Source organism: Carassius gibelio, chromosome B10, assembly GCF_023724105.1.
Source record: "Carassius gibelio isolate Cgi1373 ecotype wild population from Czech Republic chromosome B10, carGib1.2-hapl.c, whole genome shotgun sequence".
Taxonomy (NCBI): Eukaryota; Metazoa; Chordata; class Actinopteri; order Cypriniformes; family Cyprinidae; genus Carassius; species Carassius gibelio.
Genome location: NC_068405.1, coordinates 23,641,923 through 23,659,422, shown reverse-complemented (window position 1 = coordinate 23,659,422; position 17,500 = coordinate 23,641,923). Strand labels below are relative to the sequence as shown.

The following is a 17,500-nucleotide window of genomic DNA, read 5'->3' as shown; positions in this document are numbered from 1 at the left end:
ATTACATTAATGAAGTTGCATTTAAAAAGTGTGCTATGCACAAGGTCATAGTGCAAAAAAAGTTAATATTTAGAGAAGCATTCATATATTTTGCATAATTTTTTTAAATGTGTATGATTTGCAAACAACCATTTTCCCCCACAATTCTCAGTACTGTAATAGATTCAGATATTGTACTATTTTTTCACATTACTTACCTATTTTTTGTTGAATTTAAGTAATTTTCTTCATCAAAATAAACACTAATTCAAGGCAGTCCAACAAATACCACCATATACATTGTTAATTGGTGAAATTTTGCATTGCATTAATGGGAAATTGGTGAAAAATTTACTATGCACGAAAAAAAAAAAAAATCACCTATTTTAAGTAATGCTGCATTTTGCATTATTTTTTATTTGTATTATTAACATTATTCTAGCCAAGCAAGCTGTTTTACTGTAATGCATTCAGATTATTTTTCTTTGCTATACAGTGATTTTCTTTTTGTATTGTAGTAAACAAAATGCAGTAATTTTTCTTTATTTAAATCAACTAAATAAAGGCAGTACAAAAAATACCACCATAATGTATAAATATTAAGTGACATTTAAGCAGTAAAAAAAAAAACCTTTCGTGAGATTCACCCCTTCAGTGCCGAACACGACGAACAGACGACGTACAAACACCGATGTATTGCATAACAGGTTATTTGCTGACGGCATGTAATCTACAGTGCGATCTGTGCCAGTGTCTTAGAAATGGCTTCCTGGGTGAAGCGACTAAACCCAGAGATTCAAGTAGAGTTAAAGGATGTATTTCTACGCATGGAATGTCAATATTCACACACGAACCATCACAGCAGATGCCTTAAAGGGAGATCAGATGACAAACATGCAGCTTTCGGGCTACAGCGGATGACTAGAGAGGCCCTGAGGCAGCCGGACAGGAAGTGACACGCCCGGACGCCGCCATCAGGGCCAATCAGAGCGGGCGGTTTGTTCTGATCTTTAAAGTGCTCATCATTAAGGATTGTAATAGACTGATAATGAGTACTGCTCTCGATACGTCGGCCCTCTCTCAGTACGGGATCTGGTTCTGGTAGAACTGCAGCATGTCGTAGGTTTTGCTCCTGTTTCAGAGAAACACAGTTTCACCATCAACATCCACAATAAAACTCTTTCTTCGAATATAACGTGACGAGGTGATGTTTGTTACCTGCTGCTGAGGAAGCAGCGCTCGATGACTTTAATCATGAAGGCCGCGGCTTCCTTCTCGCTCATGTTGGGGTTGAACCTTTGCCTGCCGAACACAATACAGCAGAGTTATTATAGTAATACTATTAGAAACATTTTTGTTCATTACTGAAATAAATATAATATAAATATTAGATGAAAAGAAATCTGAAAAAAAAAAAAAAAATCCTAAATAGTAATATTAAAATAAATAAATAAATGCAAAAGCATATTACAAAAAAAAAAAAAAACATTTAAAGCTGAAAATGTAAAAATTAAAGTTAAGTCAAAATATATATAAAAAATATAATATAAATCCAAACATCCAAATAGTAATATAAAAAAATGCAAAAGTACATTATAAAATTAGTAAAACAAAAAAGAAAAACAGTAAACAGAAAATTTTAAAATAAAAGCAAATTTAAAATATTAATAAAAATATAATATAAATGATAAAAAAATTCCAAATAGTAATATTATAATAAATAAATAAAAAAAAATGGCAAAAGCACATTACAAAATTAGTAAAAAAATAAATAAAAAAATTACAGAGGAAACAGAAAATGTAAAAATAAGTGTTAATTCAAAATATTAATACAAATATAATATAAATTAAAAAAAAACATCTAATAGTAATATTAGAATAAATAAATAAAAATGGCAAAACCACATTACAAAATTAGTAAAAAAAAAAAAAATAATAATTACAGAGGGAACTGAAAATGTAAAAATAAAAGCTAATTCAAAATATTAATAAAAATATAATATAATATAGATAATTAAAAAAATCCAAATAGTAATATTAAAATAAATAAATAGATAGATGAATGGCAGAAGTACATTACAAAATAAGTAAAAAAATTTTTTTCCTAATATAATAAATATAAATAATACATTTAAAAAAATTACATTGAAAACGGAACATTTAAAAATGAAAGCTTAATTAAAAAATATGAATAAAAATATAATATAATATGAATAATCCAAAAATAAGACTTATGTACAGCGATCATTATTTTCGAGGAAGAAAGAACAGATAAGAGCGTTAAATGAAGGTGTAATATTCATTAGGGTACTTGAGGAGTTTGATGGTCTGTCCTCTGAAGCACGGCAGCCCTGTGTCCAGCATCAGAGTCACCAGTGATACCACAGCATCCATGTACGGCCTGAGAGAAACACATGAAACACACACTAACAGCCAGGAAACTACAAATCTCATTCTGACCAGCTAGTGTCTCATTATAACATCAACGAGATGCGATTAGCCTTTTAATAAGTGTTTGATTTGAATTAAAATGAAATATTTTATATTATATAATACTATTTTTTATTTCATTTTGTACTATAATTTAGAATTGTTTTAATTTAGTTGTTTAATACAGAATTATTTTCTTATTAAATTTTGGTTAAACTAAATAAAAAAAAAATGTTGTAGTAGAAATGTTGCAAGTAGCTGAAAATAAAATAATTGAAAGCTTTTCTTCATATTTTGTATAAATTCCATTAAATGTTTATATTATTGAAGTCATGAAAGTTCAGTTTTAACATTAACATCCCTGTAAAGAACAAACCCTGTGCAGTCTTAACATATTGGAGACAGAATCCTCCCGCAGAGGGCAGCTCAAATCCTCCCGAATCCTGACCCATCATCTCACCTTACGGCCAGGTATCCTCGCACACACATCTCCATGAACCATTTAAAGGGAGTGGCCTCCATCTTGCCGCCCATGATCATCACCATCTCATCGGTCAGCTTGATATCGGGCTCCCAGCCCAGATTCCCCCCCGGAGAGCTCTCGAACATGAAGCCGAAGTCTAGAGGACACAACAACACAGAAATCACAAACACACACTCACTTCATTCTTCTTAAAAAAAAAAAAATTACATTGAAAATGTAAAAATAAAAGTTACTTCAAAATATTAATAAAAATATAATATAATATAGATAATACCAAAATCCAAATAGTAATATTAAAATAAATAAGTAGACAGATAAATGGCAAAAGTACATTACAAAATTAGAAAACAAAACAAAAAAAAAAAACATTGAAAACTGAAAATGTAAAAATAAAAGTTACTTCAAAATATTAATAAAAATATGATATAATATAAATAATAAAAAAATCCAAATAGTCATATTAAAATATGAATAAATAAAAATCACAAAAACACATTTAAAAAAAAAAATTAATTAAAAATTTATATTGAAAACGGAACATTTAAAAATAAAAGCTTAATTAAAAAATATGAATAAAAATATAATATAATATAAACACATTTTATAAAGCACAAAAACAGGCATGAAACTAAAAATATAATTCTGACCAGCTAGTGACAGAAAACCAGTCTTATTATACCATCAATGAGATGCTATTAGCGTTTTAATTAATATTTTCAATTAGTGTTTAATTTGAATTAAAATGAAATATTTTATATTATATAATACTATTATTTATACAGTATTTTTACATTTTGTTATATAATTTAGAATTGTTTTAATTTATTTGTTCTTGTCTTTCTATTCGTTTTTAATATGTTTAATAGAGAATTATTTTCAAATTAAATGTTGGTTAAACTAAATAAACAAAAAATGTTGTAGTAGAAATGTGGCAAGTAGCTGAAATAAAATAAAAAAAACCCCCACAGTCATTTCATTCTTCTTTTCTTTTTTTTCTTTTTTTAATTGGAATAAGAAAAAACTAAAACTTAATAATAAAAAATCTAAAATTCAAGTTAATTTTGTATTTATTTAAATTAATGTATTTATTTTAAGTTTAACTTGAGTTTTCGTGGCAAGAATGGAAAAACTAATGGGTTATAAGATGGACATTGTCCTTGTTTGATGTACTATAGATATACAATATATAATATACAATATAGATTAACAATAAATTTCACAATCATTTCACCTTTTTTTATTTTTATTAAAACTTAAATTGTATCATTTAAATGTTATTATCTTAAATTTTACATTCAGAATTAAATGTAGATCATTAAAATGTAAGTTCATTTATTTTATAATTAAAAATGTAATTAGTTTGAGTCTAATTTGAGTTTTTATTGCAAAATGAAATTTTGTACTAGAAGATATCACAGACATAAAATATAAAAATATCAATATTAGTTGAAAAACTTAAAGACTGAATACAAATGTGAAATGTCGCCTTCACAAAAGTATTATGTGAAGCAAAAAATTTTAATAAATAAAAGATAAAACTGAACTAAAGAAGAAATTATTCAAACCTAAAAAGTAATAAAAAAAAAACACAATTAGGCAGAAGCACATCATAAATCACAAACATTTACTAAAGTTCAAATAAAAACATTAAACGTAATTCAAAATATTAATAAAAATCTAAACAGAACATAAATGTATCATATATAATATATTATAGTTTTTATTAATATTTTGAATTAGCTTTGATTTATATTTCATATCTAACAGAACACTTGTGGCTGCCAATCATAAGAGGACATTTTCATATCTTCATATGTACAATAGCAAAAACGGCTAGACCAATACAATTTAGTTAAGTTAAGCTGGTTTGGTTGAACTCAACTGACCGATGTGGATGAGATGGCCTTTGCTGTCCAGCATGATGTTCCCATTGTGTCTGTCTTTGATTTGTAACAGGAAGAGCAGGAGACTGTACGCAGCCATACTGCGGATGAAGTTATAACGAGCCTTCGAGAGAAAGAGAGAGACATTACACAATAAATAATCAGACACATCAACAGAACCCAAAACTATCCTGAAGCGAGTGTCTGTCACCTTCTGGAAGGCCAGCGTGGACTCGTCCCCGTACTGGTTCCTGAAGTATTCGTACATGCCAATGTCAGTCTGCCGTCCGAGCTGATCGCGGGACTTACAGTCCGGTATACATTCGATCACGCCACACTGAAAGAAGCAGACAGGAAGCCAGGTCAGCAGAGCTCCAGCGGGTCAGGAGCATGACGTGTGACAGGAAGCTGGAGCGAGACTCACTCCAGGAGCGGTGGCCACCACACGGTACGGGAACACGAACAGATCCAGACCCACCAGCTGGAAGATGTTCCTGAAGAGACCGATGATCTGGAGCGCGAGCATGTCCTGAGACCAGAGGAACTACATTAATAAATCCATTTCATGATGAAAATCAACTCAAAACACATCAAGGTCAAATTACAACACAAATACAAAATACAAAAACATCCTAACAAACAGAGATGCTTTTAACTAAATTATTACATTTTATTTATTATTATTTAAATTATTACATTTTATTTCATTATTGTATATTATATATATGTATATATATATACACACACACATTACTGTTGTGGTTTCGGATTAATTATTTTACACTGAAAAATAATATAATATAATACAATATCTGATTTAAAACAAATGCTTATTATTATATTTAAATTAATGCTGTCAAAATTAGCGCGTTAACGCATTCGATTAATTTGAAATATTTAACGCGTTAAAAAAAAATAACGCAATTAACGCGGTTGCAGTTTTTTTTATTTCCAGTTGTGGCCTATGTGTGTTCAACGTGCAAAGAAATATGGATAAGACCAAGGAAGGACTTTTAGACGGAAAGTTTCAGTATAAAACTCTGCCGGATTACTCTTCAGTCTGCCACAAGAAACATTACTCTTCATTTAGTCTGCCACAAGAAACAGCAACATTAAAATCATGAACTCAAATGTCATTGTTTAAAAAAAAAACAAAAAAAACAATGACTGTAACAGTGCGTAAATCAGACCTTTCTGTAACACTAACGTTAATAAGCTTAAACGAAAATAATGAAATAATTGTGTAGCGGAGTATTTTTTGTACACAGTGCCGCGAACTGTCAATCACTCCTGTACGCGTGCATCACTGTCCTCCTCGCAGCTGCAGCAACTTGCGCTCTCTCTCTTCATCAAGCTTTAAAACAAAAAGGGGACAAAAAGATCATATTGTCTTTGTGCATAGGCTATAGATTAATTAGATAAATGAATATCTAAATTTGTGCCTTGCCGTCTACGGTATTTTTTTAGAACTTAGAAAAAAGATGCTGCAGCCAATGAACAGCCAGCGGGGGCTGCAGGACGACTCAACCTCCGCAGACAGTTTTTAATGTTTAACAGACAATAAATACTCAAGATTTTGCTTTAGTATAACTCACAACGAGTTTCACACACCTTCTCCGGCCACGTTGAGTTGTTGACACTTAACAGTGGGAAAAGCGACACATGCGCTATTCACTTGTATAACTTAAGGGTGAATGGGTAATGTAGTTTCTGCTCTGGGTGGGATGAATTAGGAAGCTTGCATTGTGAAGGGCGCTCTGAAAATCGGCAGTGCAGGTAAAAGATTAAAACCTCTATTAAAACAGATGTCCAAATGAGCGTACCGGTACGCTACAAGCACGTTCTGGGCGCACGGAGAGGTGGCGGTACGCTCAAGAGCTATATTTGGAAGTGGCGGTACTGAGTACTGGTGCATACTGGCCCACTTAAAGCACTGGCAATGACTATACTTTGGAATTTTTTTGCAGTCCACTTAGAATTCAACATGGAAATCATTTTTGTTTTTTATTGGCATTGATTGTTTTGAAATTCAAATGGTACTTACATGCCTGTGTTTTTATTTCTGTAATAAATATGGCTTTCAAGCCAACAGTTAATTTGGAGGATATTGATGGTTTATTGCAGGTATGTTGTTTACATGAGAAAATCTGTGTTACAAGTTAAACAAAAATTCCAATAAACAATAATATTTTGAATTTAAATAGTTTCTTTGTCTTGAGTTTACATTAATTATTTACATTTTACATTTACATATCCAAAAAGTTTCAGTCTTTTAATTGCGATTAATCGCGATTAATTTTTAAAAATTGTGCGATTAATTAGTTAATTTTTTTTAATCGATTGACAGCACTAATTTAAATAAAATCTAATTATTAACAAATGTTCTAAAAATTATTTTTTTATTTGGAGAGAAATATAATACAGACTTAAAAGGTTTCATAACATGTGTATATAATTAAAAATGTACAAAACTAAATAAAAAAAAATTTCTTTTTTAAATAATTTTTTTTTTTATTTTATATAAAGAAATTTCACATAACATTTCCACTATGAAATATTATTCATTAATTGATATAATTTAATTGATAATATTTCATAGTGGAAATGTTACCGGTATGTGAATTTTCTTTTTTATATAAAATATAAATAATATAATTATTTTATATTTCATTTTCAAGTTTTCATGGGGAAAACAATAATGTTAAATATTAAATAATATATATAAATTATAATTATAATTATAATATATTATATATATGATTTTTTTCCCCCCATGAAAACTTATTCATGAAATAAGTTTAGTGTCAATGAACAAAATCTTAATGTACTGAAAAGATCAATTCTTATTTCTTTAATTTTGCAGTGAGGCATACAGACTTAAGAGATTTCATAAGGATTTCATTTCCCATGACACTGACCTGTCTGCAATCATCGCCCACTTTAAAGATGGCCGCCTGCCAGCAGACCTTTCGAGCCGTCTCTGAATCCTCCTCACCTTCATCCTGAGAGTCTGACGGACAGCGCAGACCTGTGGACACACACACACACACACACACACAGTCACACAGAAACTGAACCAATCCTGCGAGCGCTGTGAGCTGAAGGCGTATGAAAGGTCATGTGCGGCTCACCCTCTTTCTCAAGCTCACTAACTCCACACCTCTTCACTCTGAATTTGGCCAGGTAAGGTGCTTTGGCAGCGCTGTAATAAATCAGATGTGAAATGTGATCTGAGAGCATGTGAACCGGTTTCTGGTGAGCGGTGCGGTCTGCTGATACCTCTGCATGGGTGTCCCTGACTTGTAGTCGATATCCAGGACGATCGCTTCCGGATTGCTTGGCAAATAGCATCCTGATAACAGTGTTAGAGAATTCAAACACAGATTAAATAAAGAAAGACAAGTAATATTTTAAAGCTCAGTTACTCTTATCCTAACCTGGCTGAACTTTGATTTCGGACAGCGCCTTCAGACACGCTCTCTTCCTCTCGTCTCCTTTAGGAACAGGCCTGGAAACAAGAACAGCACGCTTTCCTTTCTGCTCACTTTACTTAGAGTACATTCAGAATATACTGCTCAAAAAAATAAAGGGGGCTGTTAAACACACAATGTAACCCACAAGTGTTCCTTTTATTTTTTTGAGCAGTATATATTTGATCTAAAGAAAATAAAGCTTATCTTACTTAGAATGTTATTATCTTAATTAACCCTTAAACCATTAAATTTTAAATGAATTTTGAAAATGAAATTGGTTTAGAGATAGGTGGTGATTTGGAGCAGGCGTTGAACAGTGGTACAGTTTTCAAAAACAAAGGCATTTCTGTGAACAGCAATGCAAAAACCGCTCTAAATCATATTATAGCCTCCGATCCAAACAAATCGCAGCCTACCTAGACAACATTTTTAGGCATTAAAAGCACTTCAAATGTGACCCTGGAGCACAAAACCAGTCGTAAGTGTCTATTTTTCGAAATGTAGATTTATGCATAATCTGAAAGCTGAATAAAGAAGTTTTCCATGGATGTGTGGTTTGTTAGGAGGACAATATTTGGTCGAGATACAATTATTTGAAAATCTGCAATCTGAGGATGCAAAAAAATCTAAATATTGAGAAAATCATCTTTCAAGTTGTCCAGATGAATTCTTAGCAATGCATATTACTTATCAATAATTAAGTTTGGATATATTTATGGTAGGACATTTACAAAACATCTTGATATCTTGATGATATTTACTTAATATCCTAATCATTTTTTGGCATAAAAGAAAAAATTATAATTTTGACCCATAAAATGTATTTTTGACTATTGCTACAAATATTCCCCAATATATTCTATAAATATTCTACAAATATTTCAATTTTTTTTTTTGTGTGTGTGTGTGTGTGTGTTTCATTTGGAATTTAAGAATTTAAAGTTTCTTCATCAACTCCAAAACCCATTTCAGTCACACTTATATTTTAAGATGCATCCTTGCAGTATAGCACAATCCCAGAATGCACTGCAAAACCAGTAAATAAATAATGGCAGATGGAGTTGAACGTATATATATATTAAAAATAATCAATTTCTAATAGCTCCTTTATGTGGTTCAACTTCAGCTAGGACATCCCCTGGCAAAGCAACTGCCTTCGTGTTTGGGAGAGAGCTCAGATGTGCTGGAAATATCATCGGACATACTTGATAATGGCGGAGACGTTGGTGATCTTGTTGAAGAAGTCAAACTCGCGCTGGTAGAAGTGTTTAGCGGGGCCTGACAGAGAGTGTGTGATCTCCTCCACCATCTGCTCCAGAAGATCTCCGATGTCCGCTGAAGCACAACACAAAGCCAGCCTGCTCATCTCACACCGCTATAACATCTAATGAGTGTTTGACATCATGTTCTCTCTTCCTGTTACATGCACCACTGTATGATTGACAGGCAGAGCCACCTCCCACTTTTGATTTCTGAACAGCATTAGCACACGTGTCCATATTCATGTTTTTTTTACTGTTTCTGACACTCTCATCCCTGAAGTAGCAAACAAACAAACAAAAGTGAATGCTAATAGTGTGTAATCAGACTAATGAAGTACTAATTGCACACGGTTACATACGATCTTTCTGATGGCCCTCCTCGTCCAGAAAGATGTTGGTCTTCATGTTCCATATGAACTGATGAGCGAGGAGCTGGGACTTCTGTGCGGCCCACAGGATGTACTCACGCACGTAACCCATCTGTCAGAACGACAGCATCGATGTTAATAGCAGCCCAGGGCTGTGAGAGTCAGATCAAACCTCTGTTGTGTTTCAGGAGAGGTCACAGTTCACTCTTCCTCACCTTGTCATAGCGCAGCGCTTGAACGATTTGAGGAATGTAAAACAAAATGGCATCCTGTAAGAGGAACGCAAGTCAGAAATCACAGAAACATAATGCAGTTCCTCATGTGAGGGATAAAGCAAGATGGGGATCACTATTATCACACATTCGTGGAGTTTAAATCAAAAACACCTTCGAAACACCTCTCTGTGTTTCACGGGAAAAAGAAAGTCAAACGGGTTTAAAACAATACTTTTGTGTGTGTAATATTTTTTGCATGAACAAAATTTTGAAAGTTTAATTATGTCAGTGGAAACTGTAGATAAGTGTATAAATGCTGCCAAATATCTGACATTGATTGAAAGAAAGTTAATAGCTCAGCTGAAGCATTTCTGGACGTGTAAAAGTCATGTGAATTAATATTATTTTTTTTCTAGTTAATTCAAGCGTTATTTTTCAAGAGGTTTGAAAAGCATTATTTCTACACCTAGAAATGTCATGAAAATTTATATTAAATATTTTTTTTAATATTATAAATTCAAGTTCTAAATATTTTATTGGGTAAAAATTGCTTTTTGAAATGTGTGATTCCTAGACCTGGAAAAATCATAGGAATTAATATTTTAAATGTTTTAAAAAGTTAAGGAAATGTTTCTAATTAAATCTATTTACATCAGCTCTAAAATATTTTAACGGGAAGAAACTGCTATTTGAAAAATGAGATTTCTAGACCTCAGAAGTCATGGGAACGTTAAGGATTTTTCAAGGACTTCCTTTTTTTTCTAGTAATTTCAAAATAAAATATTTTTTCAGGTAAAAACTGCAATTTTAAAAGTGTGATTTCTAGACCTGGAAAATTCAAGGAAATTATAAAAATGTGTAATATATTAGTGCTATATTAGAATTTATATATTATATTTTTTCAATATTTTTTGGGTAGAAATTGATCTTTGTGAGTAAAGAATAAATAAGAAAATGTAGTCACAAATGACTTGAAAAGTCAAGTGAATTCACTGGTAATAAAAAAAGTGGAAACCCTAACGAACATTTAGTTATTGAAACGTATGGAATGTAATGATTTGAATAATTCATTAAACTATTTTTATTAACTATTTTTATTAACTATTAATGTAAATTGTCACTGCTAGTTTACTTAAAAAAAATATATAATAATTTTGAAAGCGAACAGCTTTGTCATTGCAGCGGTGAAATAATAATGTCTTGTCAATGGGGGTCTCAGAGGGAGAAAGGTGGAACAGACAGAGACTGTAGCGCCACCCTGCTGGTACCTACAGGAGGGAAGGAGCGCAGGACTTTGACTCCATACTGAGCGGTGAGCGGATGAGGAGGGTACATGCTGGAGAAGTACGAGAGGCCGGTGGGAGGATCTGCAGGAGCCCAGCACAGGATGTGGCTCAGCTCTGGACAATCTGCATCAATGGTGTGCCACGTCACCAGGAACTAAGAGGAAAACACATGCAACAGTGAGAACGTTTACATGCTTTCAGTAAAATACTCCCCAAACTGCATGTAAAATGGGAACATGAAAGCAACTCATGCAAACACCTTAATCCTAATATTGTTTTATTCAGAATATGATAAATAAGTAGATTACTGATGCCCATGTGAACACAGTGATTGAGAGGGATTTTTAGCACGTAGTGGTACATAATGTCCTAAAGCGGCTCTAACCTTCACTGCCTCCGGCACATCGCTGACAGCACCAGGATCCAGACGAACCAGACGCGTCACTTCAGCAACAATGGCATCTGCATTTTTGAACCTACAAAGCAAGAAAAGAGGTCATACAGTCACATCAAAACCTTAAAACTGGACTGAAACCTCATTTTTCTGATCAACTGGTGCTGCACTCTAATGCATTAGTAAACACACACATAATACAGTGCAGGGTTAATCAGGATTATTGTGTCACATTTCCAATAGCATAATATTTCAATGATTATCATTCCAGATTTTATTGATACGATTGGAGTCTTTATCTTTGAGTGGAAAAGATGATTAACTGGTTTTTAAACCATTTCTTTGTGTGTAAAAATATCAGTAAAATATTTTAATAAATAAAATAATATAATTTAACTCAAATTGTCATCCATTTAAAATAAGTTTTTTTTTTATACTGAACTCTACGCATTGCATTCATAACATGATATTGCAAATAATGATTCCAGATTTTATTTGGCTATAGATGTCTTTAACTCAATAGAGTCAAAAAAGAAAAAAAAAAAAGAAAAAAAGTATTTTAAAAACAATTTCTTTGTGTAAAAATGTTGGTGCACTTTTGAATAAAAAATAAAATAAAAAACGTAATACAATTTTTGAAAACGATTTCTTATAAATATATTTCTTATGAATAATAACAAAATATAACAAAACACTTTTTTGGGGGGGGGAAACTTTTTAAACCATTTTTTTTTTTTTTTTTTTTTTTCTTGATGTTTAAAAATGTGAATGCTTTTTTGTATAATATAATATAATATAATATAATTAATGCTGTCTAAAGATTAATCACATCCGAAATGTGTGTATTGTGTGTGTATATATATTGTGCATATATGAATACATGCACATTCATATATATATTTCAGAAAACTATGTTATGTTTATACATTAAAAATATTTATATTTTTATTTATTTATATTTAAATATTTTCAAAATATATACTGTTTGTGTGTATTTACATATCCAGAATTAATATACACAATACACACACACATTCATTATGTAACGAAAACTCTTTTTTTGGACACGATTAAATTGGAATTAATCGTTTGACAGCACTAAATATAACATAATGTAACAATGCAATATAATATAATATAAATATACTCTTTCCAAATCACATTAAGAGTTTTATTAGGGAAAATATGCATCATTGTCAATGTTACTGGGTGAAAAAGTCCTAAAATAGTTCAACTCAAATAAGCTCCAATAGTCAGAGGAGTTAACTGGAAACAGGGGATTCTGGGACTGCATTCTGACAAATGACTAGCGGGTGGAGAGGTGACTCCAGTCTGAAACAGAGAAGAGTCTCGTGGGAGGTGTACCTTGCTGGAAGCTGCATGGCCAGATACGGAGCGATACTCCAGGCCAAGTTGACGTTGTCCTTCCACTGTTTCTCACTCAGGTTGATGTATTTGGATCTCCAGTTGGAGATGCTGGTCTCCACCGACTGCTCTGTGGCGATGACCAGCTCCTGTGTTGATAGCGGGTTGTACCAAGTGGTCAGTCGCTCGATCTCACTGGCCTGCAAAGAAAGCACAGAGATGCTCAAGACACAGAAGTGTATTGGTTTAAGAACCAGGCTGAGGAAAAACCTCCCTACCAGTAAGGCCAAGAGTAACGTCCTGCGCTTCATGTAGTACTTGTGCAGCTGGGTGCCTCGGTTGCTCTTTTTGGACATGCCTATAGTGAGAGAAAACAACGGAAGACAGAGTAACAGCTGCGTGAAGACTAAACATTAGACATGTGTTTTTCCATTTTCATTTTAAATCTAATTAGAATTTTTATAAAATCATTTGTATAATTTTTTTTTCTTAAATGTCATTAAAGTATTTTTTTTTTTGTTTTTGTTTAGTACATAATATTTAGTACATGAACTAAATAAAATAAATATTGCCTTGGCAATGAGTTCAAATAAAATAAGCTTGTTTTGTTTTGTTTTTTTTACGTTTATTTTATTCAAAGTTAAAAAAAAATTTTGGGATTTAGTTTTAGTTAAACATAGTAACCCTCACTGTGTCTTACAACCTTTTTAGCTGATAAATGTTCCAAAATAATCTTAAATTCATCTTAATTTTACTTATTTTAAACTTGACTGGTAATAAGTTAAAACCCTGTCAGATTTTAGTTATTGGAGCTATGGTTTTTAATTATACTAACTACTTTTATAAATAAATATCTCTCTCTCTCCCTGTATATGTAATAAAACATTTAAATAAATCAATATAACATTCTTTTTATTAATCAGTACTTAATCTCAGTTGATTATAGATTAGACTAGAACAAAAGTGCAGAAACAACTTTACATTAAGCACTATGTGCTAGTAATTAACTGTTTCTTTAAACTTTAATTTGTTGGTTTTTGGATTCCTCGCATAGGATGTGTTTGGGTGTTCTTGTGATGTTTTAACTCTTAGAGTAATTTGCTCAACAAACAAGCCACCAGTGACACAACAGTAGTTCAGTAGTAATGCTATCACTGTGTTAGCAGATGCACATTGGCTAAACAGATTAAACCATTAAAACCAATCGGTTGTTGTGTGTTTGGGTGATACCTGATTTCTTGGAGATGGTGGACATCCCGCTGGACAGGGGGTAGGTGTTGATCCAGCCCTGAGCGCTCTGCTGACGGGAACCCATGGTCATGTCCATGTTGTTCCTCGGGTCGGTGGCGTTCATCACTGACAAACTGTTCATGGACGGATCCTGGTTGTCTGTGAGAGGAAACGCTGTTAAACGAAGGGTTTTCTGAACTTTATTCTCTTCTCTCGGGTGCCTACACTATTAGAGTCAATCTCATGAAGAGTGTGATATATAAGAGTGTGTGTATAAAACAACTATAATATATATTACTTTGCATTATGCATTTTATATTATGTGCACAAAGTAATTAACTGAAATCAATTTAATACATTTTTAGACACTGTTGTCAGGGGAAAAATATATTTATATGTGTATAAAAATAGAAAATGTAAAATTTCTTTATCTATACCTCATTAAATATATATATATATGTATTATTTTTGTAAAATATTTAGTGCACATACAACAATAAATTGAAATTAACTGAAATGAAATAATTTTTTTTAAATGTAAATAATGGTGATGAAAAAACAGCCCTTAAATTCATTAGTCAAAAATAATAATCATAATAATAAAAAGACTATTCATTTATTTTTTGTGCAAAAAATGTGCACTTTTAAATAATATAAAATTATATATCCACTGTCTCTCTCTATATAAAGAAATGTAAATGCATACCGTACATATTTTTAAATGCATAAAAACACACCATTTTGGGTAAATGTGCAAAATTTCACAAAAAGGTCCTAAAATAGCTTTCAATTTCATTTATTAATAAACAAAAGCATATATTTTCATATCTATCTTTTGATTTAAGAGTGAAGTATGACCTGGACATGTTCCCGAGTGGATTCACTCACACAACTAAATGTTATTCCCAACTCTCTCCTTTTGTTCCATCATTCCAGCACCTTTTCTCCTTCCCTTTTCCATTAGCTTTAATGAATTATTAACACACAGCGTCCGAGGAAAAGCAGCCTGCAAATTCTACATTGGAGGAGTAAATACCAAGCCAAGCAACTGATTTGTGTGCGATGTAGGAGAGGCTTTAAGGGACGAATGGAGTCTCAATTAGTTCTCTGATATTGAAATGATCATGCATTTTACATGAGAGAGAGAGAGAGAGAGCGCTAATGTTCGGATGAGATCATGTTTTCTACAATGGATAGAGATGGACGGTGGCGTTTCAGGCGGAGAGAGACGGGACGGACGCATTTGTCAATTTGTGCTTTGTGACAAATTGATAAATATGGCCGTCCGGATGACTGCCGTGCATTTTTAGTACAGGCTTTAAATTTGCGGGAAACATGCTTTCAGAACATGCTCCTGCTGCACTGTAGCAGCTAGAGAGGCTTACTTAATAACGATATCGGAGAAGTGCTGGAAACGATAAGCGATCCGAAAATCCCCGCAGATAGGGAGCTTTGAGAGGGATTGGCGCCAAGCTCACCAGGTGGCACGAGCTGACTAGCAGCTAGGTACTTCTTATCGGAGAGGATGCTGGCGTAGAAGCGGGTCATGATGCTGATGTCCTCGCGCAGATGCTTGTCTCCCTGAGTGGGGAACTTTGGTGCCACGCTGAGACAAAAAACCAAACAAACAAACCAGATAGAAATAATGTTGATTCATTTCATTAACTTAGGACACATGCAATCAGATACCTCTCTTTAATAGATATCTCAACTAAAATTGAATCGTTTGATTGTCATAGCAAAAACGCTAACATTTTCTATGCAGTACCTGAAATAATCGAAGGCGGTGGAGTAAATCTTTTCACGTAGGACATTACGGATGGTGGTGTTGGTCACTACGTCAGAATGCAGGAGGGCAAGTCCAAGCGTCAACAACCTGAGCGCAGAGAAACGATGGTTTTCTTCACAGAGTCAACCAGGGTTTTTATAGTGAAAGCTGCAGTCTTTTACCGTATTTTCCGGCCTATAAGTCGCACTTTTTTCATAGTTTGGCTGGTCCTGCGACTAATAGTCAGGTGCGACTTATTTATCAAAATTAATTTGACATGAACTGAGAAAAATGAACTAAGGGACATGAACCAAGAGAAAACATTACCGTCTACAACCACAAGAGGGCGCTCTATGCTGCTCAGTGCTCCTGTAGTCTACACTGAAGACATATAGCGCCCTCTCGTGGCTGTAGACGGTAATGTTTTCTCTTGGTTCTTGGTTCTAAATAAATGCGACTTATAGTCCAGTGCGACTTATATTTGTTTTTTTCCTCATCATGACGTATTTTACGACTGATGCGACTTATACTCACGTGCGACTTATAGTCCGAAAAATACGGTACATAATAAGTAGTGGAGTAGATCAGTAGCTGCATGATTCGTCATAGACATGAACAGAGAGAAGTAGATCCGGCTACAATGTTCTTCCACAAAGAACATGCAGTTCTGTTTATTAACCCCTGGAGCGCCAAAAGTTACGGTCTGCAGCTTTAACCGAATGTAAAATTAAAACTAATCCCTTAAAAGATACTTAATAAAACTAAACTAAACATGAAATTAAATAAAATCTAAACAAATGTATTTGATGCAGCTAGTTCTCAAATCACTAATCCTCAATTAAAATGGGAACGAATTGAACTTAAAATGAAAATATAAATATAAGACTTTCTCTTTCTCTCACTATATATATATATATATATATATATATATATATATATATATATATATATATATATAAAACCTCGTTGACAGTAAAATAACACTGGTGTCAACCAAAAAACTGTAATTAACTACAATTAAACAAAATTGTGGGATTGAATTTGAATCAATTTTCAGAAAGTGCTACTAAATTTCACAAATAATAAGAAATGGCAAGTAACACATTTGTGTAAACAATGACATTTTTGATGAATGAAAAATAAAAATCACCCTAAAAAAAAATCTTAATTATTCTTATGTAAAATACATTTTTATATTGCTGTCTTATCTTGACAGTTTAAGTGGTTGGTCAATTATTTTCCTTCGTTTACCCATTTGATTTGAATCAAATGTGAATTTTTAAGCAGGATTTTTAGCAAAACTTCATTAAATGAACTTTATTTACAACTCTTAAAGCTATTTTTCACAAAGTAGTCTTCTTGC

At 32.6% G+C, this 17,500-nt stretch overlaps 1 protein-coding gene across 2 annotated transcripts in view; it reads right to left on the bottom strand.

The window, feature by feature from the left end:
• LOC127966254 (phosphatidylinositol 4-kinase alpha) overlaps positions 1-17,500 on the bottom strand; it is a 39,569-nt gene that overhangs the window by 1,023 nt on the left and 21,046 nt on the right. The window contains exons 35-55 of one of the 2 annotated variants that reach the window (XM_052567126.1): positions 16,138-16,245; positions 15,755-15,975; positions 14,370-14,528; positions 13,418-13,497; positions 13,140-13,339; positions 11,766-11,856; positions 11,367-11,534; positions 10,095-10,148; positions 9,871-9,991; positions 9,455-9,584; positions 8,214-8,284; positions 8,056-8,128; positions 7,908-7,978; positions 7,695-7,804; positions 5,201-5,305; positions 4,988-5,113; positions 4,780-4,900; positions 2,870-3,029; positions 2,291-2,380; positions 1,198-1,281; positions 1-1,111 (exon numbers count right to left, since the gene is read on the bottom strand). The exon at positions 1-1,111 is cut by the window's left edge and continues 1,023 nt beyond it. In XM_052567126.1, the coding sequence (XP_052423086.1) occupies positions 1,060-1,111; positions 1,198-1,281; positions 2,291-2,380; positions 2,870-3,029; positions 4,780-4,900; positions 4,988-5,113; positions 5,201-5,305; positions 7,695-7,804; positions 7,908-7,978; positions 8,056-8,128; positions 8,214-8,284; positions 9,455-9,584; positions 9,871-9,991; positions 10,095-10,148; positions 11,367-11,534; positions 11,766-11,856; positions 13,140-13,339; positions 13,418-13,497; positions 14,370-14,528; positions 15,755-15,975; positions 16,138-16,245 (2,395 nt within the window). In that variant the 3' untranslated portion in view covers positions 1-1,059. The remainder of the gene's footprint in view (positions 1,112-1,197; positions 1,282-2,290; positions 2,381-2,869; positions 3,030-4,779; positions 4,901-4,987; positions 5,114-5,200; positions 5,306-7,694; positions 7,805-7,907; positions 7,979-8,055; positions 8,129-8,213; positions 8,285-9,454; positions 9,585-9,870; positions 9,992-10,094; positions 10,149-11,366; positions 11,535-11,765; positions 11,857-13,139; positions 13,340-13,417; positions 13,498-14,369; positions 14,529-15,754; positions 15,976-16,137; positions 16,246-17,500) is intronic. The other variant, XM_052567127.1, reaches the window with a different exon arrangement.